Genomic DNA, 27,607 nt, shown 5'->3' with positions numbered 1-27,607 from the left:
GTTGTGGAACCGGGAGAGGATGTCAACAGAAACTAGATAGAAAATAAGTGATTTAAGTATAAAACTATCTCCACCTTGTCCCCCTGAGGCTCTGGTCAGTGAGGAGGTGCTTGTAGCATGGGTGAATGCCTAGGTGGCATGGAAACAGTGAGTCCTGGCAATCATTCTCACTACTTCACCAAAGACTGACGACGACAACACAGCTGTGGGCATCAAGGAGATGCGCAGCAGTTCATTGCCCTCACTTGTGCAGAGGAAGTTGGCTGACACAGGGAGCCCTGCCTAGCTGCTTCCTTCAGGTCTTTTTGAAGTCCTTATTTTTAAGGACTACATGTCTGTAAGGTGCACAAATTCCACTGAACCTTAGCTCTGCATTGTCGTCTCTCTGGATCTTGCAAGCTGTGTTTGCGTCTCCTTTCCTGCTCAGAGAGCTCTTTCCAGAGTATACTTTTGCCTCGTTTTTTTCACAGCTTCACTGCACGGCTCAGTGACTCAGTGTGCTTTGTGCTGAGCTGGATACCCGTTGCTATAATTTCACCTGTTTGTGTCTTTTAATCTATATTTGTTCCCTTGGAAGTGCGGGGAGATACATTAGGGCAGAGGTGCTAGGTAAATACCGAGTATTCTTCTCCCCCACAGGCACACTGGGAGCAGCTATTAAGCTAGGGTAAACAGAGATGACTGCGTGCTCCGCCTGCCAGCAAATCCCGCCGACTGCCTTGCTGATGAGGGTGGGATGCAGCGAAACCTGGAGCTGTTCCTCCCCGAGCAGCCAGCCTTTGCTGGGGAAATAAAAGCTGGAGCCATTGGGTGCTTTGCAAGAGTGGAGATCGAAGCGCAGAGCCCAACTGCCCAGCCAGGCCTGTGGCCAAGGCGCTGTGGCCTGGCTGACGGTACACCATGGGCGGGATCATCCGGGCCACCACTATAAATAGGACTCGCTGAGAGCTGCCCTGGCAAACCGAAAGCTTAATCACTAAGCGTGGAAGAGACAGTGTCAGTGTCAGCCAGGGCAGGGGTGGGGCAAAGAAACTCTAAAGAGGAGGCGTGGTGTTCATATATTATAGTAATGAGGGTAATAGCATGTGCTCTATGCTAATACAGCATCTGTAGGGCTCGGAGGCAACCAGGATATGGACCACAGCGCCTAGGCAGACTGCTCAGGGCTTCCTGACAGGTACCTGCTCTTGTAACAGGAGTAGCATGATGGCTGGAGCTCAGGTAGGGCTCTCAGGATCCTTCCCAGAACCCCAGGTTCGGCCAGGCCCAGACTCCGACTCTGACTCTGACTCTGAGGACCCAGCCATGGGCAGCGCAGGGCCTGGCGCCGGCTCACAGAACCCCTCTCAGGTCATTCACAGTGGCCACTTCATGGTGTCATCTCCGCACAGCGACTCGCTACCTCGGCGGCGTCACCACCGCGCTGAGCCCGAACCTGCTGATCCCCGGAGCATCGACCCGACCCTGACCCGGCTCTTCGAGTGCATGAGCCTGGAGTACAGGTGAGTCTGAGAGCCCTTGCACCCAGCACATATTTCACATAGATACCCCCGGCTCTTTAAAAGCAGTGTGCTTCCCAGCAGTGTGCTGGGAAGGCTGGGCTGTCTTGGCTAATTTACTCTCTAGGAACCTGTTGCTAATTGCAAACTGATGGTGTCCTCATCTTCTTGCCCATTGGGTTGGGATGTGAATTCTGCTCAGGAAAGGCCATCCTGGGAGGTTTCAGGGAGAAAGAGATCATGCTGGGGAGTCTGCCAGGGAGCAAACTGAGAAGTACCTACTCTCTTAACATATAGTTTAACCAAGCCTCTGCCTTCCCAGAACGTCTGTAGTTATTGCACTCAGTTGTAGCACCCTCATGGCCAGGCCCTGCATGCTGTAGTGAGCACTAGTGACCCTGTGTCACTATCAGTCTTCGGCAACCCAGCCCGGGAGTCCTGCTTTCTTGTTCTCTGCTCTGCCCACACTTCCTAAGGTTGTTCCAGGATGCACAGCAACACTTAATGGCTGGAGGACTTCAAGAGGCTTTGTCCAGGGCCTTATGAAATCTTCCTCCCTTCCCTCCTGCACAGTTGCCTTCTCACACTGACAGATGAGTGACTGCATCATTCCCCCCATCCACACAAATCATGCAGAGACATCTCCCATGAGCTCTAGGAACTGGGGATTTGTTCGTTCCACATGTAGCTCCTCAGTGACAATAGGAGAATCCACATAATGTCTCTTAGAGCCTTGATCTATGTTCTTGGAGGCAGCTCCCCTCTTTTACCAAGGGCCCAGGACCTTGAGCTTTCGCAGACCTAGAATCAGGGCAACTTGCTATACTGGCCTCAGTGCAAAACCATTTGCACAGCTTTCCTAAAACATTCAGGTGAAGACATGGAATGATGATGTCTACTAATGTCCCAGGAGAAAAAAAAAGAAAAACAGCCTTGAAAAGTTGTCCAACTCTTGGTCCCTTGCAGGTTTTCATTCAATTGCTAGCCTCTGCAGGGTATGCCTTGAAGTCCCTGGGAGAGAGCTCCAAGTGTCGGAACATGTGGGCACTCTCAGAGCAGTGCCAGTGCCACTGGGTGCTGGGACAACACTCCACAGGGTACTGGTTGCCACATAGCTGTGTACTTTTGGCCCATGTCAGTCTGCATGCCAGACTGAATGATTTGCTCACAGTCAGTGAGGCACAACTCTCCTCTATGGCATTGGTGAGGAGGCTGGTGCATATGGTGAGCTTCAGCATGGGCAGGGCCCTCAGTGACCCACCCGTGGCCTCAGTGACCCACCCCAAAGTGGCTGTGCATCTTTCAGGAGCCTGGCACTGTCAGGCACATCACCCCTAGGTGTTACACATAGGTGACACCAAGACACTGATAGACTTGCTCTCTTAGCCCCACTTTTCTTGCCCTACTCTGAGTCTTGCTACATAGGCCTAGAGGGGCAGACACTGCTCTGCCCAATGGTGTCCAAGCTGTTGACTCCTGAGAGACATCACAGCCTCTCCTGGGCCTGGACACATCAGCAAAGGGAAACTAGCGTCCTGGGATGCCCCTGACTTCCAGTGGTCCCCAGGCAGAGAGGAAAGGAACAGGGTACAAGTGCTTTGGGAGTGGACTGCAAGGGTGGCATGCTGCCAAAGGCTGGCCCTTACACTGCAGACAGGGCTCCATCCCACCAGATCTCTCTAATCCTCGGACTGCTTCTGGGCTTCATCTCCCTCCTGCACTGAGGATGATAGCGTGCAGACCAGCCCCAAGCCCAGCACCACGGCAGACTGCAACCACAATTGAACAGTAGTCATCAGTGAAGGGGATCGCCACTAGTTACAAAGCATTAGTGCCACCACTGATGGCCACCCTGGAGGACAGAGCCCTAAAGATATCTCCTGGCTGTCTTGGTGCAAGGCTAGCTCTTGCTCAGCACCTTTGGGAGGAGTTAATGGTCTGCCATGCTGTCAAGATAGCTGCAGGCCATGGGACCCATTCAGGGAAAATTTAACATTAGATATGCCCCAAACTTCATGCTCAGTTCATATCTCTGCCAGAGAGGTTCCCATCCTTACACGCTGTCCTTCTCCAGCTCTCAGCCGTAACATTCTGCAGTTTGCCAGCACTTTAGAAATAGGATGACAAGAAGCATTGATCAAGGTGTGATGCAGCCCTGCATCTGCCTTGTCATGGCTAGGATCACACCCTGGCTGCAGATGGCTGTAGAACTAACTACTGCGCTAGCTAGCTGCTGCTCAGGCATTTGTTTTCTCCCTTTGGAAGCCCATGGCATCTTTGCTAATACGTTTTTGGCAGACTGGCAAGCAGCAGTTGGAACAAGGTATCAAGAGGGGAAAAAACGGAGCTTAAAAATATTTAGCTGACCTGCACCTTTACTCTTAGCTGATTAGACCCTTCGCTGCATGGTTTGCCATTTCACTCTCTCCCTCCAAACCCAAGTTCCAGGGCATTGGTGTGGCACACCACCCCAGCTGGAGTGACCAGCCACAAATCCTCCAATCTTTAGGGGTGCATGCATCCCGGAAGTAGCGCGCACAGTTCTGTTGTAGAGTGACAACTTAATGAAGCAGATGCTGTAGAAAGGTATAGATGGGGAGGCATGTCTGGAGTCTCTAGTCCAACCCCTGCACAAGGCAGGGCTAACTCCAAAGCCAGATCAGGTTGCTCAGGGCCATGTCCCCTTGAAGTTTGAAGGGGATGAAGGATGGAGATCCCATCACCTCTCTGGGCCCTGTCCTAGGGTTTCACCACTCTCATAGGGAAAAGTATCCTCCACAGCTCTAATAGGAATTTTCTTTGTTCTAGCTTGTGTCCAAGTGCATCTTTGTACTGTACCTCTTTTTGGTGGTTGAAGAGAGTAATTAGATCACCTTCACCTTCTCTTTTTCAGGCTGAGAAAACCCAGCTCCCTCAGCCTCTTCTTGTATGCCATGTGCACCAGTCCCCCAGCCATCTTAATGGCCTCCACTGTAGTTTGTGGACTTCTCTCCTGTTTTTAGGGGTGGACAAATCTGGACATAATGTTTAGACATGGCTTCACCAGTGCTGAGAAGAAGGGAATGATCACTTCTCTTGACCTGCTGGCTGAACTCTGGCTGTTGCAGCATACCTGTTCCTTGTCCAAAGCCTGGTACACACCATTTCAAAGGCAAATGTGCTAAACTCTCTCTAAACTATGTCATCACTTTAATGACTGTAGCTGAACAGTCATTCAGGTAGCTGTAACTTCTCCCTCCCTCCAGTGTTCCTCTGCAGCACTTCACAGCCCTTTATGCCAGTCCCGTCTCAGCTTGAGCAATTGCCCTGAGGATCTGCCATACTATGCATTCTTCCCTTCTGTGGGTCAAACTGTTCGCTACATCCTTGCTGGGGGAAAAAAAAATCTCCGCATCAAGGCATGTTTCTACCAATGATTTTTCTTCAGATCCCTTAAAGAGTGGCAGCTCCCGCCACCAAGGTCTTCCTCCCTGTGCTGGAGGCAGGGATGCAGCAGTTTCCAAATCCTTTGTACTCATTTTCCAGGACACTGCTCTTCTTCCAGGACCTCTTCTGCCAAACAGTCTGCCAAATCATTCTCTTCCACTCCATACTCTCTTGCAATCTGCTACGCTTCTTGAATCCCTTCCTTAGATTACCATTTCTCATGGCTCCTGCAAGTGGACTTCCCTGCAGCACACTGGGCATCCCCAGGTTCCCCCCAAAAGCTTAGCATATGGACTTGGGCTTACTTCAAGAACTGTTCACCCTTTTGGCCTTGGCACAGACTCCATATCTGAGCAAGCTTCTTTTCCCCAGTTTTTTAGTGTCACTTCCCACGGTCCTGCCTTGCAAGGCTGCTCTCCTGGGTTTACACACATTCCCATCAGGACCTTGTAATACCATTGCAGAGAATCATTAGGTGGCTGACTAGTCCTGAGGAACTATGCTCCGAAAGGGAGAAAAACTGGATGCAGATGGGAATTGCAAATTGCAGACACAGGTCATCCCATCTTGCAAATGTCTTTAGAGAAAACTTCCTGCAGTTGTTTCAAGAGTATGTTCTGGTATTTGCCTTCCCTGCAAGTACCAAGACTGCAGATTTAGCATTTAGGGACATCAGACTGGGAAGTGACTTGAAGTATTAACTTGGTCATCCTGACATGATTTACAAGATAGGCTTTAATTATACACTTGCATACCAATTTGGTATTAGTTCGTCCTTCTGGCAGGCTGATAGCTTCTGAGGCTTCCCTAGATGAAGTGAAATTGTTGCTATAGGTTTGCCATATTCTCTAATTGCTTCTCTAATTCACAATCCCTTAAACATCTATGCACAGGGGCAGAAAGCACCCAGCATCAGCATAGGAAGCGTGACAAACACACTGAGCTGTCCTCTCCCCTTTTCCTTCTCATGATTAGACTGCACTTGCCTGGGCAGTCCAGGGAAATCACATAGCTTCAATCACTAGCATGTGCCTGTATGGAGCTTGCATTCCTATAAACTAGCTTAGACTGGCTAGAAGTGATTTTACAGATTTTTCCATATCCTGGTTTGCTCGCTCCTCCGTGTGATGAAACTGTTCTCACCCAGACCAAAGACTGTATCATATGCCAAAAACTGCTCATACGGCTGCAAGGAAGTAGGGATCTGGACGTGGGAGACAGGGCTCAGTGTCGATGGCAGCCTCAGCTCAGGTGGTCCGCAGATGTCAGCGGGCCTGGGAATTGCATAATGTGCGCCTTCGCATGTCTGCAGAGGGGAAAGGCTTGTTCAGGGGCTAAGCCAGGTGAGGCCAGCCCATGCACACTACAGTGAGGGTGTACCGTGGTTTGCAGTGGGGAACTGCATGAGTTTTCTCTGTTGTGCCTTGAGGATTTGAGGGCTGTTCCTGTTCAAACACTGTGGAGAGAAGCTGGGCTTGTGTGCAAGTCTATTCCCACATTGAAGCAGAATGGGGACATACCTCTACAGATCACCAAAATAACTGGTTGTTAGGCTTTGTGGAGATATGGCTAGCTTGACTCACAGCTCTCCAGCTTCTCAGACAATTATTTTCATGAGGATTTAAATTACTTCCGTTCTCATCAGGGGCATTTCATGATTTCTGTGCACTGGGGTAAATGGCTACTGAAGAGGCAAGAGTTGTAAGGACACAGATTCTCCTATCCAGGAGAAATACACAGAGTGCATCCATTGCTAATCCCAAGTGCAGACTGTTAATGCCTTTGTCACAACGTGCACCCAAATTACTCCAGATACCTCCATACCAACCTCTACGGTAGCACCTGCCAGAGCAGAGCTTTCGTACCTTCCAGAAAAGAACACAGTAAACAGTAGAGCTGGCAGAACATTTTTTTCATCAATACAACATGGCAAAGAAAAGAGTTCATTCAAATGGTAAGGATGTTTTTCATGTCCAAGTTTGATTTGAATACAAACAATCTCTTTTCGCTTTTTGGCATTTTTTCAGAAAACTATGGTTACATTTTCAACTTTCTGTTCCAGATTTTGGACTTAAAATGTAAAAATTCCAGAAAAAAAAACATGATTTTGCTGCACAAATTTGTGAGAATTGGAACATGAGATTTTAGGGGTTCCAGGGAAAGTTGTTATTTTTCAGCCCGTTTGGAGGCAGCTCTATCCCTGCAGCCTAGGGAACAAGGGAGACTCTGACAGCCCCGTGGGGGACCCTGCTCCTGGAGGCAATTTCTGCGCACTTGGAAAACTTAAGGCTTTTCATCCCAGGCTTGTAGCAGCAGGAGAATTTTCAGCTTAGCTTTGCCCTTCTTGCTTCAGCCCATTTTCCCTTGTACAGCCCTGTATCTCGCAGGTCATTCCTCCCCCTCTCCCCTTGGCATTTCTGGAGAACAAAATACTCATTTTGCAGTGAAAATAAGAGCCACAACACCTTAAACTTCTGGACAGGCAAAATGAATCACAGAAAAAATAGGTGCTACCAGCTGAAATGGACTTGGTCCTTTGAACGTTCAGTCATGGGCTGAGCCCCGTTTCCACCTCGCCCCAGCCCACAGAAGTCACTTTAAAGGTCTTGGGGTCTCCTGCCACTGCGGCTCCTCACACCAGCTCCTCTCCTGCCCTCTCGCCCTAGCTGCTGTGGCCTGTGCCCAGGCCGGCCACATGGATGCCGTGGCCTGAGGATCACCCTGTGGCCTGCAGCCTGATCAGAGGGGTGGTCCCCAGCCTCCCCTGGCGCTCAGGGTGGCCTGTCTGGCCATGGAGACACCCCACCACCGCCTCTCCCACTGCCCCACTGCCCCTGCTCTGGGTGCCTTGACCACCCTGCTGGGGACTTTGCCTTTGCCTGTCAAACTTCATTCAGGCGAGTGACCTACACCTGCTGCGGCAGTGACCAGCTCTGCCCCTTCCTCTTTGCGCCTCTGAGCTGACCCTCCGAGCAGGGTGGTGCCAGGTTCGGCCTGGCCAGAGGCACGGCGCTGCCAGGACAGGCAGTTGCAGTCAGCCTGCGCGCACGGGGTAGCTCCCTTCCCAGCCGCACCCAGGACTGCATCCCTTCCTGTCCCCTCTAACCCAGCGACGTGGTCGAGGCCTGTGCCACGGCCCACTGGGGTGTCCCAGATTGCCCTTGCGGCTCAGCATGGGGTTTGCGTACATCTCCCCAGGGAACTATTTCAGGAAAGGGTGGGGCCATTTTAAAGGCAAATCAGGGAGCAAAGATCAGCCTGATAAGCTCAAAAACCAAAGGAACAGTTAATGGGAGAAAAAAAGATAGTTATCACTCAGGCCCAAAGACATCTCCCCCCCCTCCCCCCCCCCCCCCCCCCCCCCGTCTCCATGTGCCCACGGCAGGGCTCCACAGTCATGGCCTGGCCCAAGGTGGCTGACCTGGAACTCGGGGCTCAGGACCTGGGCCTCAGGCTGTGCCTTTAAGCTCCCTGATGGTGCACAGGGCACCACCAGTGCAGAGTGTGACTAAGTAGCCTTGACCGGCAGGATTTGGCCACATTCCCAGGAAACCTGGCCTTTCCATTGGTTCATCTGCTTGGCACGGCCACACTGTTTGCCTTGTGCCACTGGGGAAAGTTCAAACTCCTTGGTGATAGCGCAGTAGCCAGTGTGTAGCTGAGTCCTTAACTCTCTGCAGGCTGGAGCCACAGGGACATCAAGCCCTTCCCTGAGCCGGCGAGGGCCACCTGCAGCAGGGGGAGCATGCATACCCTGGGGCTGCAGGGTCCTGTGCCACCTGCATGGGGAAGGCCTCTGTGGCCCTGCCCCTCCAGCTGTGCCTTTCTCAGACACAGCTCAGGCTTATTCCACTTTGTGCAGGACACGCAGCTCCACAGTTTGAGGAACCCACAGCAGAGCCTGAGACCACCGCTGCTGTTAGCTGTCTCACTGTGTTGGGGCCACAGTAGGCCTGGGGCTGGGTGAGCAGCTGTGGCCTTGGCTCTCCTGGGAGAGACTGGCCCCTTCCATCCCAACAGGTGGGAGCACCTGCTCCCAAACACCTCCATCAGGCTCTGGAGTTGGAGGGCACCTCAAGAGACTGTGCTCCTTCCCCTAGCCCCAGCAGGATCAAACAATAGCATTCTCCTCACCTGTCTGCCCTGGCTCCCTGTCCAGCACACTTTCCTCCAGCAACTGGGATCTTTCTGCAGACACTGTTGCCTGTTAGTGATATCTTGCTGTAATGTCAAGGATGGCATGCTGTCTTGCAAGCAGCCACCTCCCTGCACGGTAGAGCAGGACAAGAGTGCCTTCAGGGCTTCAGCTGTAGCCCCAGGCAGTCAGCGGTTCCCAAGCAGCTCCGGGGAGAAGTGCTGGCCCAGCTTGGCCAGCCCCGCTCTGCTGCATGGCACTCCTTGCAGAGCTCATCAGCGCCCAGTGACCACAGGAGAGAGCCCTGCTTGTGAGATGTGCAATACAGGGCTCCACGCTATTGCGTCAGGGGAAGTAGCTTTCAAGATGGGCTGGGCACAGAGTCTGTGTTAGAGGGTGCATGAAGGAAGCTTTAAATGTTTGAACAAACAAGCATGCTGGTGCTTAACGTGTTCTCTGGGCCCAGCTCTGCTCCCACAGCACTTCCATAAGAACGTGCTAAGATGACATCCTTCTGTCACACTACCTACAGGGTCTGTTGTGAGCAGCTGAGCAGATACTGGCAATGGAGAAATATGGCACTCCTATGCTCAGTCCAGCCTCTGCCTCTCCTCCTCCCTGCATGTAAAGGAAATTCATGGGACCTCAAGCAGTACCTATGGTTTTAAGGGAAAAACTTTTGGCACAGGAGGAATAGAAATAAGTGAGGCTGTGGCCTTACCCATGCTCTGTGCTGTGTGCTTGCGCTGCCAGTCTGGGCCTGAATTATGCCAGGCTTCTCCATGGAGAGATGCTGTAGAGTCCCCAGCCTGTTCTCTAAAGGTCCCTCCATTGCACTAGTGAGTGAAGCAAAGATCAGCCCCCTGCCACAGGACAGGCCCTGGAGGGTGGGAGAGCAGTGACAGCCAGCTGGGCTTACCAGGGAGAGGTAAAAAGGACCCCCAAACCAATAACAGGAGGGGGAGTACCAGCAGGATGGGGCCATGAAGGTTGGCTGGGGTGACAAGTGCTGCATGATAAGGCAAGAGGGGCTCCAGCCTCCTCTACAGAGCTCCTTGAGCAGAAGGACCCTTGGGAGCCCTCTGTGCAGCACCGCTGTATACATATAAGGGTGGCTTGTCTCTCAGCTAGAAGAAAATGAGTGTCATGGCTGGATTAGTGAAATGAGGCTGCCAGCACTGCAGACTCCATTAGGAACAAGCCTGCCACCACAACAAGCTGTAAAACAAACATCACTGCCTCCAGGAGCCTGGAAACAAAGAAAGAGGGAGCAGGGCTTGGGCTGGAGGGGCTGGGAGTAAGAAATGTGGGCCTACTCGCTGCTGAGGAAGCAGGTTTTGCAGTGGGTTGCACAGACTGGCAGGGCACAGAGGGGTGCCCAGGGCAGTGCTTGGCTGGAGGCAGGACAGGTCCAGATTGCTGCCCCTCTTTGGGGCAGGGGTAAGCATCTGTTAGTGGCCTCAGGCTTGTCATTCTGCCTTTCCCAAGACCCATCCAAACAACTTCCCCTTACCCTGCCCATCCTGCTGCCTGTGCCTGGCCACCCAGCTGAAGGCAGCCTTTCCAGGTCTTGGCTGGCATTAAAAAGAGTGTCTGCCCAAATGTCATGATGTGGCAAGAGCCACAGCAGCACATTGCTGGCATATTGGATGGCTTGGCAACTTCCCTTCCCAATCCAGCTGGTGCCAGGACGTAGCTGGCACTCATTGAAGGCTGCAGAGTCTCTCCCCAGAGCCAGCTGCATTGCAAATTTCAATAAATCAATTCTTCCATATGCTGTACTTTAATCTCAGGGGTTTAGGAAGCCTCTTGTGGATTTGTGAAGCTCCCCCTTTACATTTGTGCTGCTCTTAAGGAGTGAACAGGAGCTCAAGGGTACTCCCAAATTCACTTGCTGCGAGTGGGCCAGGCAGGGTGTGTGTGATTGAGGTGTGCAGCTAAGCTGACAACTGCACATGCCACATGGCAGGAGGCCTTGGGGCTGCCTCAGGGCACAGTGCGTCCCTCCTCATGAGGCCCCTGACCAGGAGGGCTCTAGGATGATCCTCCTCAGCCTCTCCTTTCCTTGGTATTTTAGTGGGAAGCTGGTGTCTCCAAAGTGGAAGAATTTCAAGGGGCTGCGGCTGCTTTGCCGGGATAAAATCCGTCTCAACAATGCTATCTGGAGAGCATGGTACATCCAGTGTGAGTATGAGGTCCCAGATCGTGGTCCCTCCTCCTGCAGAATCTTGGGTAATGATGTGTGGGAGAGGGACTGGTGCCGGGGCATTGGAGCCTCAGGCAGGGCCAGGAAAGGTGCTGGGCTGTATGCCTACGCATTCTTCCCTGTATAGACAGGGACCTGTGAGTAGAATCTGACTGTGTTTTCCCCTGGACAGATGTGGAACGGAGGAAGAGTCCCATGTGTGGCTTTGTCACGCCCCTGGAGGGGTCAGAGGCTGATGAGCACCGAAAACCAGAGGTAGCATAAAGGCCCTTGCAACCTTATGGGTCAGGGACAGGTCTGGGAGCATGGGCGTGAGCTGGGGCCACCGCCGGTCGCAGAGCCACCCAGATCACAGCATTTGCTGTATTTGCCAGGGAAAGCGTTTCCAAATTGGCCCAAGGAAATCAGCTTTGGCTGTGAGCTCATGGGAGCAAAAGGCCAGGAGCAGGTTGGAGGGCTGGCTGTAGGGTGCTCATGCTGGGAGGACATGGGCCCAGGGGTGCCGCATGGCTGTGACCACCCTGTCATTCTGTCTCTGCCAGGCTGTTGTGCTTGAAGGTAACTATTGGAAGCGTCGCATTGAGGTGGTGATGAGGGAGTACCACAAGTGGAGGATCTACTACAAGAAGCGGGTAAGTGGTGCTGCCTCTACTGCTGTCTCTTCCATGGTAGTGGCGGTGGTGCGATGGGCAGGTAAGGGCACCTGACACGGCAGTCATAACTGCAAGAAGCACACTGACCTGGAACTGGCCATGGCAGGTTCTCGGCTGGTGCAGGAGGTGGAGGCTGGCTCCCACCAGGGCCTGTGCTGTGGCTCCACGCCTGCTGGTGGAGGAGAGCTCTGTGGAGACCCTGGTCTTAGCAGCATGCAGAGGTGTGGTGTGCAGTCTCGCAGTCTGGCCCAGGATGACCCTGCCTTGCCTGTGACATGATCTGGGGCTAGGGTTTGCCAGGCTGTGGTTGGCAGCTCAGGCACTGGGCTGGGGCTTGCTGGGCTGTGGTTAGCAGCACACCCATGGTGCACGTGCTGGGGTGGGATGAGCAGGGCCATGGCTCACCCATGGCTCACCTCCTGGGCTGGGATTTGCTGGGCTGCAGCTGGCACCTGTGGTTCACTCGTGGCTCACCCTGCCAGCACGTGCTGCCAGGCAGGCCCAGGCTGTCCCGGGGTGACCCCAGGCAAGTGCCCACTCTCCAGGCCTGCCATCTAGCGGCTGCATGAACATCTCCATGGCCCTTGGCCACTCGCCACGCAGGGTGGAGCGTGATGCCAGCCTCCTCCCTGGCTGCCCGCTCAGGCCTGATAAAGTCCAGGGTGCTACGAGCCAGGGCAGGGTACTGGCAGTCTCCACACCGTGTTCACCACTACGCTGGGCTCTCACTGGCGCAGCAACAACTTAGCCATTGGCATCACAGGGAAAGGCCTAGGCCCTGTAAAATAAAGGCAGATGTGAACTCATGGTGGCCTCAGCCAGACCTTAGAGCAAGCAGTGCGTGGGGTCCTCCACACTCAGAGTAGGTGACCAAGGGGGCATGAGGACAGGCTCTGTTCTGCAGAGCTCCCCAGGGACCCCTGTCCTGAGCCCTGCCACCCTCTGCCCTGCCCCTAGCACTGCCCAGGACCTGGAGGTGCCAGCCCCAGCCAGAGGTAACAGGCTGTGTTCTCCTTCCAGCTCCGAAAGTCCAGCCGGGAGGGGGAGCTCTCCAGCCCAAAGCGGGTGAGTCCCCTGGGGAAGGGCTGGGTAAAGGGGGTGGAGGGGTGGGGGGGGAGTGGGGCACAATGTGGATCCCTGTGCAAGGCAGTTTGGGAGAAGGGAGGGAAAAGACCCAGGGCATGAAAACCCCCAATGGGTATGGTGGCCTACCAAGCAGAAGCACTTTGGATGCCAGGTTCTCCATTCCAGGTGGAACAACACACAAGCTGTGAAGTTTTGGGTTGATAAATACAGCAGGGACTGTGGGAACCACCCAGGGAGAAAGGCCAGGGAGGAGGGAGAAAAAACTTCTTTACTGTGAGGGTGACAGAGCATTGGAACAGGTTGCCGAGAGAGGTAGTGGAGTCTCCTTCGCTGGAGATATTCAAAACCCGTCTGGATGTGATCCTGGGCAATATGCTCTAGGTGACCCTGCTTGAGCAGGGAGGTTGGACTAGATGATCTCCAGAGGTCCCATCCAACCTAAACGATTCTGTGATTCTGTGATTCTGTGAGGGTGTGGGCCCTGCCCACAAAAGGTGCCCACTGGGCTCCTCTGCTGACTCTCTCATGCAGGATGAGGATGTCTGGAGGCCAACAGAGAAATGGTGCAACCAGCTTTTCTGCAATGTGGTGCCCATGCTGCTTGGGGATGAGGAAGAGGACCCTGGGGGTAGGCAGCATTTTGACTTGGACAGCTTCCTCTCAGACATCTCTGACACCCTCTTCACCATGACACAGACGCCCAGCGCCCACCAGGAGCTCCTAGAGGATGGTAGGTGCCCCAGGCCATGCTCTTACCTGAGGTGGAGGATGAGATCCAGGCAGACAGATGCTTCATCGCAGACATTGCTTCCTCTTGGCTTAGCCCCTGAGGAGCTGTCTGTGTCCTTTGGACGTGAGCCCTTAGAGCCCCCTGGCAGTGATCAGAGCCTGGGGACCCCTCCTGCCTGGAGCAGGAAATGGAGATGCTCTTGCCCTACACAAATGGAGCAAGGAGCTGCTGGTAGCTCTTTACGGGTCAGCCTGAAAGCTTTCCCCAAGGAAGCTGAGGTGTGGTGCTGAGGGCAGTGTGTCATAGCAGTTAGTGAGCCCAGGGGAGGAGCCAGGTGAGCCTGCCTTCTTCCTCACCTCAGCAGAGGCCTGCTGGGCTGGCCCAGGGAAGCACCCTGCTGTGCCAGGCCCCCAGGATAGCTCTGCAAGGCTTGAGCAACCAGTAGGTAGATTTTGCTTGCCATAGACTCTATTTGCTGTCCCTTCCTGGCCTGGTCACGAGGGTTGCTCTGTGTCAGGCCTCCCTGTGGTCCCAGGGAGGCCCTATGCCAGAATTAGCTGCTCTCTGTGGGTTCTTGGGCCCTGGATGAAGCTCCAGTGGCATTGAAAGGCAGAATACTGAGGACTGGTTGGCTCTGGAGGCTGGGACTCTCCAGGGTGGGCACCCCCTCCTCTGCCCTTGAGCTGCTGTGGGGCAGGGTGGGGTGCTCTGATGCGGGGTGATGCTAGGATGCTTGGGAAGGTGGTGGCAATAAGGCAGGCACGACGGGAGATGTGGGATGAGCACTGAGAGGAGAGGGCCGTATGGACACAATGGCCAGGTCCTAAGACTGCAGCTCTGCCTTCTTCCAGCTTATATTTGGAATGCTGATATGATCCAACCAGACTTGGCACCCCTGCAGCCCAGCCTGGATGATATCATGGAGATCTCAGGTAGGAACCAGCCTGGATGTGGTGCAGGGTCCCAGCTGCAGACAGCCCACTGTGCTCTGCACCCCATGGCAGGGAGAAGTGGGGAGGCAGAGGGCTGCCAAGGCAGCAACAAGGCCCCAGCAGCTGCTGCTGGAGCAGCCAGAAAGCATCGAGGACCTGCCAGCTTTGAAAAAAGCTTGATGCGTGGACCACAGTACTGTGCTAGGCTGTAGAGCAGGGACTGTGCCATGTACCCAGCTGTGCCCAGGGCAGAGCCATGGCAGGTGAGGAAAGGCCTGGCCAGAAGCTGTGGAAGGGAATTTCTCCAAACTGAGGGTCTTTCCAGGAGTGTTAAACCATCTAGGTTTGGCTGCAGAGACAGGAAGGACAACTGCCCCCATTGGAAAGACAAACCTCTAGAGAGAGCAGGTTCTGAGCTGCCATGCCCCCCCTTCTCATCGCACACAACTGCACCATGCTGGCTGATCCCAGCCAGCGGGCAGCCCCAGGGGGCTGGCTTGGAGCTGGGACTCCCGTGCTGGGCAGTGCTACATCTCTTGGGGGCAGGGCACCGCCCCTGCCAACCTGGCCCCAAGAGAGAAGAAATCTGTCACTGGTTCTCAGCCAGGCTGGAGGGGCAGTGGGGCTGCTGAGAGGGTCCCTGGGAAGCAGGCAATGGCAGCCTCTTCCCATGGGGCTGCCATCAGCTCTGCCATGCAACACAAGGCAGACAGGCTGCTTGGAGCCTACAGTGTGCTTGGGGCTGATGCAGAGAGCACTGGGCATGGAGGGAGTGCGCAAAAGGAGCAGAGAACTAGGAGCAACAGGACTATTACAGGGAAGGAGAGCTGGAAACAGTGGAGGGCAGAAGAGCAGATACCAGCACCACACTGGGTGACCATGCTGGTGTCTAGCAGCCTAGGGATCTCCTGGTAGCAGTAACAGGCACAGATTGCAATGTCCTTCCAGTCGCCATGTCCCCTTATGCAAAGCCAGCCCTCGTGTCCATCATGGTCACACAGTGTCCATGAGCTCCGCTGAGCTCAGGATCCATCAGCCAGGATGCATCCCCATCCTGGCTGTGTTGTGCAGTGCCCTTGTGGACTGTGCCAGGGCCATGCATCACCAGCACATGTTGCATCAAAGATGAGCTCTTCTGCCCTTGAATATGCAGGAGTTGGTGGCCTGCAGATACTTTGCAGGGTGGGAGCAGGTCTGGCCTGCCAGGCTCGGTTCTCCTGGGCAGCCAGCAGCCTCGGGTGGCACCAGTGTCTCTGGAGCCCTTGTTCAAGCTCTGTGCATCTCTGAGTGCCCTGTGAGCTGGGCCTGGCCAGGGCCTCCTGGAGCTCCATGGCTAGTCTCCACTTCCCATTTCCCTCTGTTGGAGGAAATAAGTGTGCTTGCACCATAGGGCTGCAGGGTGATGCAAGACCAGATGCTGACAGAGAGCAGAAGGCAGATAAAGAGCCTGACGTGCCAGGCCAGGTGAAGGGATGTCCTCTGCCAGCACCATATGCTAGCCTGGATATGGTGAGAAGACCATCACCAGCCTGTCCCAACTCTTTCCCTCCAGAGACCACAGTGGGGTGAGCCTTGCTTGGGGACAGGCTCTGTTCCCACTCCTGGCCCTTTGCACTCTGCCTCCAGGTGCCCCTCGTGGGCATCAGTCGCTGGGAGGTGGGACAGCTTCCGATGGGACAAAATGATATTTCATAAATGTCCCTTCCTCAGGAAGGCCCCTCATGGCACTGGGAAGCTGCCATAGTCCTCTTCCAAGCAGTGTCTCGTGGCCATGGTGTCAAGTCTGAGGTCCTAGCACCTCTCCTTGTGGGCCCAATTGCAGTCCGCGCTGCCTTGGGGTCCCTGCTAGCATGATCCCAGCACGGCACAGGCTGCCTCATGGTCATCAGAAGGAGCACTGTGGTGCTCATCTGGACAGATACGTTTCCATGAGCAGCAAAATCCCCTTTTCTTTGCTGGAGAAGAGGCCTCCATTTTGCACTGGGGTATTGCCTGGGAACAGGGTGGGTCTCACTGCAAGCTGCTAAATTGCAGGAAACCCTCCCTTCCCTTTTCTGCCAATGCCCATAGACTCTGAGGGTCCTGGGGTCCACTGGTGCTCAGGAGGGTCCTGAGGCCAGCTGGGTCAGAGATGGTACCCCATCTGTGGCTTGCTGTATGCCTGGCTGGAGAGAGACTCATGTATCACTGGGCAGGGCAGCACCACACTGGGCACACTCCAGAGAGATGCACATGGGGAAAATTTTGTCCAGGACCTGTCATTTCCTGGGACTTTGCACAGAGCAGCTCACCTTTGCCTTGGAGAGTTTATAGTCCAGCGACAGCCAAGCATTGCATCTGGGTGTGCAAGTCATGTGAGCATCAGCATGGTGACAGGATGCGAATGTGCCCTGGGATGTGCACCGGGGCGTGTGTGGGGCAGAGATGTTGGAGAAGAGGTGTGTGCATACACCTTGCATCGGGCAGTGCCAGGCGTGTGTTGTTAGGGGGGTCTGCACTGTGTGGAAGGCAGTGCGATCAGGGTGCATGGGGCTGTGGCTGTGAGCACAGGGCTGTGGGATGAGTAGGGAGAGGACACGGGGGGCCCCTTTTCAGAGAGGGGACACTGGTCATGAAGGCTGGGTGCTGGATGCCAGAGCTATGGGAGCCTGCTGGCTCCAGCTTTTGTGGCTGAAGCTGCTTTTTCTAGCAGCATGTGCAATGGCTTTCTGCGACTCAGGAGTGAGGATCCCACCCAGGCACCTCATGCAGAGCACCATGGTGTAAGCATGCAGGATCAGCGCCTCCACAGCCCCATTAGGCCTGCAAGCTGAGTCCACATGTCTCATGGGCAAGGCGAGCAGAGCAGATCTGGGGCCCCAGGCCTTCTGCAGGGTCACTCAGGCTGTGACCATGTGTAGTGGCTGTCACAGCGCTTGGTGCCTGTCAGTCAGCCAGTGCAAACCAATCCCCAAATGAGGAACCACCTCGCGTCCTCAGCAAGTGCCAGAGAGCAGCGTGGGCCAGATGGAGAAGTCCTGATGGCAGAGGCGAGGGAACAGCCCGGCCTGGTGTCTGAGTGCTGCTGGCACTGTCCAGGTAGGACACGCTCTGGGCACTGGGGCTCTTGGGGCCAGGCAGGCCAACCACGGGACAGCATCGCCCCTTAGCACTGTAGGGATCTCCCAGAGCTCCAGGGCAACGCCAGAGGGTCCTAGGTTTGGGAATGGGCTCTGTAGCCCAGTTCCCTCTGGAGAGTGGCCCCAGGTTTGCACTAGATGTCATAGACCTGGCGTGCCAACAGCACAGGCTCTTCTCACCTGGAGTACCAGTCCACCCCGGCCATGCTGTGCAGCTTGGGAGTGGGTTGGGGTGATGTGACAGCAGAGAAGAGTGTGGGCAGGAGCTCTAGCATGAGGAAAGGGCAGGAGAAAGGGAGGAGAGGGTGCCCAGGTGCTCCCAGCCGCTGCTCTGGGCAGCACCCACTATCCATCCTTGCAGCATAGTCAGAAGCACAAGAGGAATCGAATCTGCAGAGCTGGGCACCAGAAACGCCTATAAATACACGCAGAGCTTCAGTGCTGGTGGCTCGGTCCCAGGTCTGGGGACAGCCTGGCATGGGCACAGTAAAGGACAAGGACATGCTAGGTGAGTTGAATGTTCTGCCCTGGGGAGGGCTGAGACCCTGCTTCGCAGTGCTGCACCCCACGCTGAGTGCCAGCCCATGGAGAGGGGCAGGGGATAGCTCTGTCCTGCTCCTGGCCATTCCCTGTGTCCCCAGCCCTGGTCCAGGTGACACCATGAGCAGACAGGGCTCAGCTCCAAGGAGGAGGATGTGCTGGGGCCACTGGGAAGGGCAGTGGGGCTGGCAAGGCTCCAGGTGTCTTGGAGAACATTTCCAGTACGGCAGCGCAGGGCTGGTGCAGGCAACAGCCAATTGCCTGTCCTAGCACAGCCCCTAGCCTAGAGCTAGGAAGAAGCAGGGTGCCTGCTGCTTCTCACCAGGGCTCTACCTATGCCTGTAAGCCAACATGGCATGGAGCCAAGCACCTTGCCCTGGCTGGGGCTGCTCAGCAGCGACACTACCCCGTGTCATACTGGTGTTTTCTTAGGCCAGCTGTGTACTGTGTTGCATGGCAGCACCAGGCTCCCCAGGCTCATTGCTGCTCTCACCTCCATTGCATCTTCTGCTGTTGGCACATTTGTCCCTCTGGTGTAGATTCAGAAGGGTCTTGGGCCCAGAAGTTTTGCATCTCCCAGTGAGGGCACTCCTGGGCATTGGAGCCTGTGTGCCAGAGGTTCATGGGAGAGCAGAGTCCTTGCAGCCTTGCCAGTGCCCAGAACATGGCTGGGGAAGCAAAGCCAGCCTGGGAACTGCCTTTGCTGCAGGTGGGCACACAGAGCAGCAAGCTGCCTGAAGGCAGAGATGCTCGTGCCAGGCCATATGGGCTGGCATAGTGATGGAGGGACAGCCCTGGTGCTCCCCGCCAGCGTTACAAGTGCTCCTGTACCAGGGTGACTGCTCAGAAAGAGAGCTCCTGCCAGGGGCTATCAGGCACGTTGCCATGCCTTGTGCGCAGCCTAAAAACCCAGCTAGTGTTCCTGTTCCATCATGCAGGGAAATACCCCCCAGACACACCTGGCCAGCCCCATCCTCTCTCCACAGTCATCCCCACATGTCCTCAACAGGGGATTCATCTCAAGGGGCCCTGAGGGCAATTTGTGGCACGGTGCTATGGGGAGAGGCTCCCCCCAAAGGCGGCCTGTCCCCAGGGCTAGCATGGACAGCAGCAGCCCCAGCACTGTGCCGAAATGTGTGGGTGGGCATCCAATGCACTTGGGGGAGCTTGTTTCACCAGGAAGGCAGCTGGCCGAAATGTCAGGCCAGCACTTTCTGCTGTGGTGTCTGAGCCTGCGGAAAGAGCAGGGTTGTGGAAAGGGGACCGGAAGGGAGAGGGAGTCGCGGCAGGGTCACGGGGCTCGGCTTCGGGAAGGCCATGGGATGTGGTTAGCCACAGGCTGCACGCAAGGCAGCGCAGGGTAGGGGAGGCACAGCCGGCAGGGTAAGCGAATGCTGCAGCCTAGCGCTGGCCCCAGTGGGACTGTCCCCCAGGGCTCAGGGCCAATGTGACCTGGTCCTCTGAGTTTCCCCAGCCACAGCCTCGAGGCTGGCCCCACAGCTGCCCTGCAGCCTGGGTGGACCGATCCCTGTGAAAGCTCAGTGGCTGGTTCAAGAGGGAGCCAGACGGCCATGACCACCACTGCGAGCAACCTCATCCAGCAGAGCACGCGGCCCTGGGTTGGGTGGGAGCGGGTTGGGGATGGGGTCTCCACCCGCCCGGGTGGTGTCCCTGGGCGCAGGGCGGGTTTTCCTGTCCCTCTGCATGTGGCAAGGCTGGCCCCAGGCATGTGGACTGCCTCTTCCCTCTCGGCATGTGAAACTCCAGCATTTCACAACACAGCCACCAAATCTGCCCACGGAGCTGGGAACTGCCCCAGACCTGCAAGGTGAGCATAGGATTGACAAAGCTCCGCCAGTACTGGACCCTGGGTGTGACTCCCCTTTGGCCTGCCCTGGGGTTTGTCACCTGCATCTCCATGAATGGCTCAAGGTGCAGGTCAAGGACATCAGCAGGGTTGAAGCAGCCCTTGCACCCACAACCCTTCCTACTGGCTGCCTGTAGTGGAGGCAGGAGCTGTGTAGATGAGCAGGCAATGCCTGGTGGCACATTCCCTCCGGCAGTACGGCACTGGGACCACTGTGTAACCTTGAGGACAACAGGCACGCTGGTCCCGGCGAAGGGGCTCTGAGCCCAGCTGCCGTACTGGCTCTGTGGCTCTTGCCAGAGCAGGGCACTTAAACAGGACCAGTTTCCAGCCATGCTGACCTGGTGGTCCAGCCTGTGGTCTCCCAGCCTTACCACCATGTACCAACGTATCTCCGCTTTGCCCGGCAGATATTTTCACTAGCCACCGGCCGCTGCCTTCGCAGACACAACTGGGCTACCAGGAGCCACCTTGCTTCATGCCCATGGCTGAGCCCCTGTACAGCAGCGGGGGTGCCCTGCCTGCCAGCCCTGCCAGTGCCCCGATCGGGCCACGGGGGCTGCCCACCAGCCCCGATGCCCCGCTCCCACCCAGCGGCCTCCTCCAGGTGAGCAGGGCTCCAGCCCACAGCCCACAGTCGCCCCAGCGCCCAAGGCACCTCTCCTAACTCCTCTGTCTCTCTCACAGCCTGGCAGCACATCCCAGCTCAGCCTCCACGGTACCTTCCTCAGCTCTGAATTCCCCCCGCCTCCCCTGGCCTCTGACTTGCCCAGCGGGGCGCCTGGCAGCCTCAGCCCCGAACTCAAACACAAGCCCTTGCTCCAGTATGCGTTCCCCAGCAAGTGCCTCAGCATGGAGCCGTTCAGCTCCCCCTACTCCACCCCGAGCCCATCCCCTGGCACACCGCTGCTTGGCCAGGATCCTCACTACCCCGCTGCCTCTGTCCCACGCTCCAAGTTCCCCTATCCCAGCTCCCCTGGCTCCTCGCTCATCTCCCATTCAGCCTCGCCGTTCTCCACGCCATGCTTTGCTCAGCATGCCCCAGGCATTGGTTACACCATGGACCTGATGCCTCCAGGATATCCAGCCCTGGCCAGCCCCCAGCACCTGCCCCACATGGTGCTGAGCAGCTCCAGGTTTGCAGTGCCCAAAGGGCTGTCCCAGACTGGGGGCAGCCGGCCAAAGGCGAAGCCCAGCAGTACCAAGGTGAAAAGACCCCAGGGGCCCCCCGTGTCACCACGCTTGGCTGTGCCCAACCCCTGCCTGACCCAGCTGCTGACTACAGGTAACCCCACCATGGTGGGAGACAGGGTGTGCAGGTGGTGGGGAGAGGGGGAAAGGCGCAGCACAACACAGCTGGGCTGCGGGAGAAAGGGAGAGGGCCAGACCCCACCCTCCTCCTTGGGAAGAGGACGTGAGGGATGCTGGCCAAGGCACGTGGCTGGTCCTGGGCCTGGCTGTCCCCCAGTGAGGCCAGGAGCGGACAGGCAGTGCCAAACAGCAGCAGGAACCCAGAAACAGCAACACGCCTGGGTAAGGATCTCTGTACCAGCATGGCAACTTCTCTGCTCCAGCTGTCCCCGCAAGGGGAGACAGAGCCCAGCCAGCCCTGGGCCTTGGCCAGATACACTGCTTCCAAGTCCTGTGTGTTACCAGCCCGGTCTCCACAGCCCAGACAGGCTGAGGGACTGGCAATGTCCCTCTTCAACCTGGTGCCAGTATGTGCAATGTGACAGGCTCCACAGAGGCTTGTCATATCCAGCCCCATGCTTGGGCACAGCTTGCTGAGGAGAGACCCAGAGTTCTCACCTGCACCAAGGGTCCCATGTGAGGACGTACTCACTGCAGAGGGCAAAGGCATAACTTCAACCTTCCCTGTGGCTTGGGCATCCACCACAGAGCAGGCAGGGAAGGGGCTGTAACAACACTGGTGCTTGGGGCTAGCTGTCCCTGCGGGACATGGAAAAGTGACCCAAGCACCAGTACCACCGTGCAGCAATCTCCTTCTGTTCCCTGCCCTCTTGCAGCCAAACAGGAGCCAGCCCTGGATGCCATGCACACGCACAGCACTGCGCATGTGCTCACATCACCTGCCTCCCCGGTAAGCACTCACCTACCCTCCCAGGTTGGGAATTGCCTTCCTGGTTGCTGGGACAGAGGTAGAGTCACCCTTTGGTGGTGGAGGGAATGGAATTCTGTTGAGTCCCCTTTGCAGATTGGTGCTGGACAGGCACGGGACAAAGGTGGGGGCATGTGGCCAGGGTGCCAGGGAAGGCTTGGCAGAGGCTGAGCAGGGCAGGAGGGGAGTCACTTAAGTGTTTTCTGAGGTAAAAGAAGCCAGGTAGAGCTGGGAAACATCCCGCTTGTGGGGATCTTCTTCCTGGAGATACCTCCCTAGGGATTATGGGGCCTTGCAGCAGCAGGAATGGGGGTCTGCCCATGCCAACTGGGGGCTGTGTGGGAATGTACATGGGATCCCCACAGGAACAGGGCTGCACGTCCTCCTTACCAGTTCTGTTGCGGGTGTCCAGCTGTCAATCCCTGGGCATGAACCAACCAAAGGGGCTTTGTGCCTCAGGGAACGGTCCAGTCCCCAGTGTGTGCAGGGTGCTGGGCCCCCCCTGACCTCTTGCTCCCTTCTGCCTTCTCTCAGCAGCACAGTGGTGTCTCCGATGTCCCTTCTGCCTTCCTGCCTAGAACGGCCCAGCTGAGCCCAGGACTGGCTCCTGCCTCCAGCCCTTCCCAGGCTGCGCTGGGCCCACTGGCGGGCACCCAGCTGGGCCCGCTGCTGGTCCCCAAGGTGGAGCGGCTTTCCCCCACGTTGGCCTGCGGTGAGTCTGGGGTGACCCTCAGACCAAGGGCATGACCCACCCGGCTCTGCAGCAACATGTACCAGGAGGTCCACAGCAGAACAGCACCCCAAGGACCCTCTGCAGGCACACAGCCCTGTGCTCCCGACCTGGGACCTTGTGGCGGCCCCATGCAGCCAGTGTCAAAGGCCATGGGTGCTTTCTCAGTTCGCTGCCAGAGCTGGGAGCCCCACAAGCAACTCCATGCAGGGCTGGTAATGGGTCTGGGATTACCCCAGATGGCTGCAAGTGCAGCACACTGCAAAACCCCATTTGCTGCAGGGAGAGAGTTTGGACCAAATGCAAATTGTCTGTGGGAATGTTTCATTTCAGCTTCAATTCTAGTTACTTACAATTACCAAACTGAGTATGGATGATCTCTTTTACAATTACCAAGCCGAGTACAGAGGCACAGCCCCTTCACCTGGTTTGTTCTCTACAAGCAAAAAAGAAGCAGGAAAAGACAAAAAGGAGCAAAATGTCAGGCTGCGGTTTTGAAAACCCTGAGCTTGGTTTTTGAGTGGGAAACACCCTCCTTTCACTCACAGGAACCAGAGTGTAGCCTGGAAATCAGGTTCTTGTGTCATTTCCAGTTTCACTCTGTTATTGCAGACCACAGCCTTTCTGCCCCCAGGACACTCTCCTGGCAATTTCTGCCCTCAGAAACACTGGAAATTCAAAATGCTGTGCCCCAAATGTTCTCATTTTCTGAGCACTTTGTAAAATGAGTGTGATTTCCTGGGTGGGATGGGATAAGAAAAGGCAGTAAGAAGTAGCTGGACATTAGACCAGAGGCCCCCATCAGCTAAGGAGGGTTGGCTACCCCTAGGCCAGGATTAGCAGTGCAGACTACTCCCTTCTGCTCAGAGCCCAGAGCCAGCCGGGGGGCCCTGGAGCTAGCCACCATCGTAAAGGGGTGCTGCTGCTGACGGTCTGCCCAGACCATTTTGTTTCGTTTTCCAGGCAGCGACTGGCCCAAGCCCAGCCAGGCCTCCCCAGGACCCACTGGGGGGCTGAGCCATGGGATCTCAGTCCACCACCAAGCACCCCGCCAGGGCAGGCCTGAGTCCAGCAAGGTAAGGCAGGAGCCAGCACTGCCCCCTGTTGGGGCAGACCAGCAATCTGTGCAACCAGTACCCCCTTCCCTAATGACTCCCAAATTCACTCCCATCTATTGCCACTCCCTTGCAGTGAGTGCTGGGCCAGCCCATCACGGATGTGGTGGGAAGCACAGGGCCATCCCCACTGTCCCCTGCCAGGAGGTGCCTGACTCTGCCCTTGCCCACAGATGGAGAGCCGTCGCATCACGCATATCTCCGCTGAGCAGAAGAGACGTTTCAACATCAAGCTGGGCTTCGACACACTGCACAGCCTGGTGAGCACGCTGAGCACCCAGCCCAGCATCAAGGTGAGTGCAAAAGGCTGTGTGGGCTGGCCAGCTAACCCTGGGCACATAAGGACAAGGTGCATTACCTTGTGACACGATGTGTCCCAGTGTGCACCAGCATGCAGGGCTCCAGCTGCCATTCTTGCACCCCTCCTGCCCTGCATTGCCACCCTGTGGGGCAGCCGGTGGGGCTGGGAGGGGGCAGCTGGCCCAGGCCAGCGACAGTGCAAGGGGTCTGGGCCCACGTTAGGCATGTGGAGTCTTGCGACGGTGGTCTGGGATTGTTATGGAAGCAATGGCAAGGCTTGGCAGCTAGCCATGAAGCACATAGTGCTCCCAGCCCCCTTGGCTCCCTCCACCTCCACTCAGCCACTTGCCCAGATCTTGGCACAGGGTGACCCATGCCCTGCCTGCCACTGGGGTTCCCTTTGCCTCCTCACCCGCTACAACCCTACAGGTTAGCAAGGCCACAACACTGCAGAAGACAGCAGAATACATCTGCAAACTGCAGCAGGAGCGGGCAGCCCTGCAGGATGAAGCGCAGCGGCTGCGGGAGCAGATCGAGGAGCTCAACGGCTCAATCAAGTAGGGAGGCATGGCTGCGGGGAGGTGGGAGGAAGCTGCTCCCTGCGGGGGGACAGGCAGGGCAAGGAGCAGCACCAGGGAGGACATAGCAGGTCTCTTGAGCACCTGCCAGGGAAGCGGGACCTGCATTTGACTGTATCCCCACAACCCTTGTTTTGGGGGCATGCTCAAGAGGCAACGCTGTGCAGGACTGGATTATGGATGCATGCCCTACAGCTGTCTTGGGAACCAGAAGCTGTGGCTGAACAGAGGTTCTGCCTGTCCAAAACATGCAGAGTTGCTGAGTGCCACTGAGAGCTGCACATCCAACCAGAGCCTCTCTCCACTTGAGGCAGCTGCCCTGAGCTCATGGCCTCCTGAATGCAGCAGACCCACAGCACCTCTTGTGTCCCCACAGCCTGTGCCAGGAACAGCTGCCCGCCACAGGGGTGCCCATCACACGCCAGCGCTTCGACCAGATGCGCAGCATGTTTGACGAGTACGTCCGCTCCTCCACGCTGCAAAACTGGAAGTTCTGGATTGTATCCTTTGGGGCCAATGCCTGCTCCTCGCTCTCCCCACTCCACCGAGCCCCAGGGTCCTCTGGTCTGCCTGCTCTTCCCTAACTGGGTGGGACACCTCCAGCTCCAGGGGCTCTGGGAACCACAAGGGGATGTTTCTCAGTCAATGGCACAGGCTGGGAACATGCTGATAAGAAAGGTAAGAAGCAGCTCCCATTACAAGGGAACAAATAGAGAACAGGAGTAAATGGTCAGTCCTCAGGGAGAAGAGAAGTCACTAGTAGGGCTGAGCTGACCATCACCATGCAGAGGAGAGCTCGTACTGACATAGCACCTGGCTCTGAGATGCCAGCAGCCATTAAAACAGATTAGGAAAGGAAGGACTCTAGTGTGGGCACTTTCCTGCTTCCCAGTGAGGTCTTACAGGTGTTTATGTTTCACCCTGTAGCAGGCAGTACAGCCTGGTGCCCAATATGGTGCTGGGTCAAGGAAGGCAGCCAGCAGCCTCTGGTCTGCAGCAGGGAGCCAGGGAGGTTGGTCCTGCTGCCTGTGGGATGGCGCTGACTGTACTAGGAGTGAGCAGGAAAAGGGGTGAGGAGATGGTGACCTTGGTGAGGCTGATCCTTAACTCCTCTGCTCCCATCAGTTTAGTATCATCATCCGGCCCCTCTTTGAGTCTTTCAACGGCATGGTCTCCACCGCCAGCATGGAGAGCCTCACCCAAACATCTCTTGCCTGGCTGGACCAGCACTGCTCCCTCCCGGCACTTCGGCCCAGTAGGTAGCCCCTCCCCTGTGGTCACGCCAAAGAGGCCAGGTTGGCCTAGTGGCACAGACTGCCTGGTTTGGGAAGATCAGAAGGGCACAAGGATGGAGGTGTCCTGGGGAGAGGTGGGGTTGGCACTGCACAGTGCCCCAGCTGCAGGGGGGGAGAGAAGCACCTACAGGACACGTCCTGGGGCAACACTGTTCCATGCTCCTTTCAGTTCCATGCTCCAACTAGGCCTGTTGCCTCTGCCCTAACTGAAAGTGGGAGCCCAGACCCTAGCTGGGCAGAGTTCAGCCATCCCCAAAGCCCCTCAGGTGGGTTTCTGTTCACCCTCTCTGTCGGATGCATGCGGCAAGGAGCAGTCCTAGGGGCTGTGGCAGGGCTGAGAGCAGGGAAGGGAAGAGCCATCTCCCCCAAGGAAAGGTAAACACAGGCCTCTTCTGGCACCCTGCAGCATGGGGCACACTGCCAGGGCCCTGAGCCCTGAAGGCAGGCTGCCAGTTGTGGTGGAGGAAGCTGATGAGTCCCGTGTGTCTCTCCCCAGCTGTTCTGAGCTCTCTCCGCCAGCTGAGCATTTCCACCTCCATCCTGAGTGACCCGGCTTGTGTCCCCGAGCAGGCGACGCAGGCGGTGACGGGAACAGGCCACAGCACCAGCTCCTCCTAGCTGCCCTTGAAGATGGGCCTTCCCAGCCGGAAGAGCCTTGGCAAAGCCCTCAGTCCTGACGGATGAGCACTCGCAACACCAGTGACCGGGGGAGGCCCAGGAAGACATGGATGCCTCCATGATACAGGGCTGTGCTCGAGGCACCAGGCAGTGACTGGTAGGAGCTTGGTGGGAGAGGGTGTAGTCCTCCCTCTCCTGCAGGTGCAGGCTTCAAGAGTCCTGTGCTGGAGCTTGCACCCAGCAAGGCACAGAGCTGGGGGCTGCTGCCTACGCTGCAGGTGTCTCTGAAGTGGCGCCTCACCACCCCGGGGCTGGCTCAAACTCCAAAGCCAGCTCGTGAAGCGCAGGCAGCATCCAAGTGGCCGGGTTGTGTGTGGAGCCACAAGGCTCCCTCAGCAATAATGACCCCCGCTTCGCGCCACCCCAGAGCAGGGAGCTGCTGGTGGCGGGGCTGGGCTGTGCCGCTGTACCTGTGCGATAAAGGACTCGCTCTGCTTGCACCTTGGTGTGGTTCTTCCTGGGACAGCCTGGCCTGGCGGGGCGAGGTTGGGCAAGGCTGTGGCGCAACACTTGTGGCAGGTGGGCTGCAGCCAGGCCTAGCGCAGAGCACGCAGCAGAGGCCCCGAGGTGGCAGGGGCAGGCCTGGGACAGGGGCAGAA

At 56.6% G+C, this 27,607-nt stretch overlaps 1 protein-coding gene across 6 annotated transcripts; it reads left to right on the top strand.

Moving 5' to 3' along the window:
- Positions 1–948: 948 nt before the first annotated feature.
- On the top strand, positions 949–27,448 carry MLXIPL (MLX interacting protein like). Of its 6 annotated transcripts, none has more exons than XM_068909366.1 (18): positions 949–1,502; positions 11,138–11,244; positions 11,439–11,521; positions 11,809–11,898; positions 12,940–12,984; positions 13,537–13,735; positions 14,587–14,667; positions 20,604–20,800; positions 20,881–20,911; positions 21,272–21,478; positions 22,221–22,294; positions 22,847–23,024; positions 24,006–24,118; positions 24,331–24,450; positions 24,887–25,014; positions 25,412–25,535; positions 26,161–26,290; positions 26,827–27,448. In XM_068909366.1, exons 1-18 carry the CDS (start codon positions 1,204–1,206, stop codon positions 26,946–26,948), a joined length of 2,328 nt encoding a protein of 775 aa, XP_068765467.1. In that variant the 5' UTR covers positions 949–1,203; the 3' UTR covers positions 26,949–27,448. The 6 variants fall into 6 exon arrangements, with proteins under 6 accessions (XP_068765467.1, XP_068765469.1, XP_068765468.1 ...); XM_068909365.1 differs by having other exon boundaries at positions 950–1,221; positions 1,392–1,502; positions 20,881–21,478; XM_068909368.1 differs by lacking the exon at positions 21,272–21,478 and having other exon boundaries at positions 22,850–23,024.
- The last annotated feature ends 159 nt before the right edge of the window (positions 27,449–27,607 follow it).

This window comes from Struthio camelus, chromosome 16, assembly GCF_040807025.1.
Source record: "Struthio camelus isolate bStrCam1 chromosome 16, bStrCam1.hap1, whole genome shotgun sequence".
Taxonomy (NCBI): Eukaryota; Metazoa; Chordata; class Aves; order Struthioniformes; family Struthionidae; genus Struthio; species Struthio camelus.
Note: the sequence above shows the minus strand (reverse complement) of the source record. Positions and strands in the feature narration are given on the sequence as shown.

Excerpts from the sequence above, each read along its gene's own strand:
- MLXIPL (XM_068909363.1), top strand. The coding sequence starts at position 1,204 with ATGATGGCTGGAGCTCAGGTAGGGCTCTCAGGATCCTTCCCAGAACCC. Across the intron at positions 1,503-11,137 it reads TGCATGAGCCTGGAGTACAG|TGGGAAGCTGGTGTCTCCAA; the intron begins GTGAGTCTGAGA and ends TTGGTATTTTAG. Across the intron at positions 12,985-13,536 it reads AGCTCTCCAGCCCAAAGCGG|GATGAGGATGTCTGGAGGCC; the intron begins GTGAGTCCCCTG and ends TCTCTCATGCAG.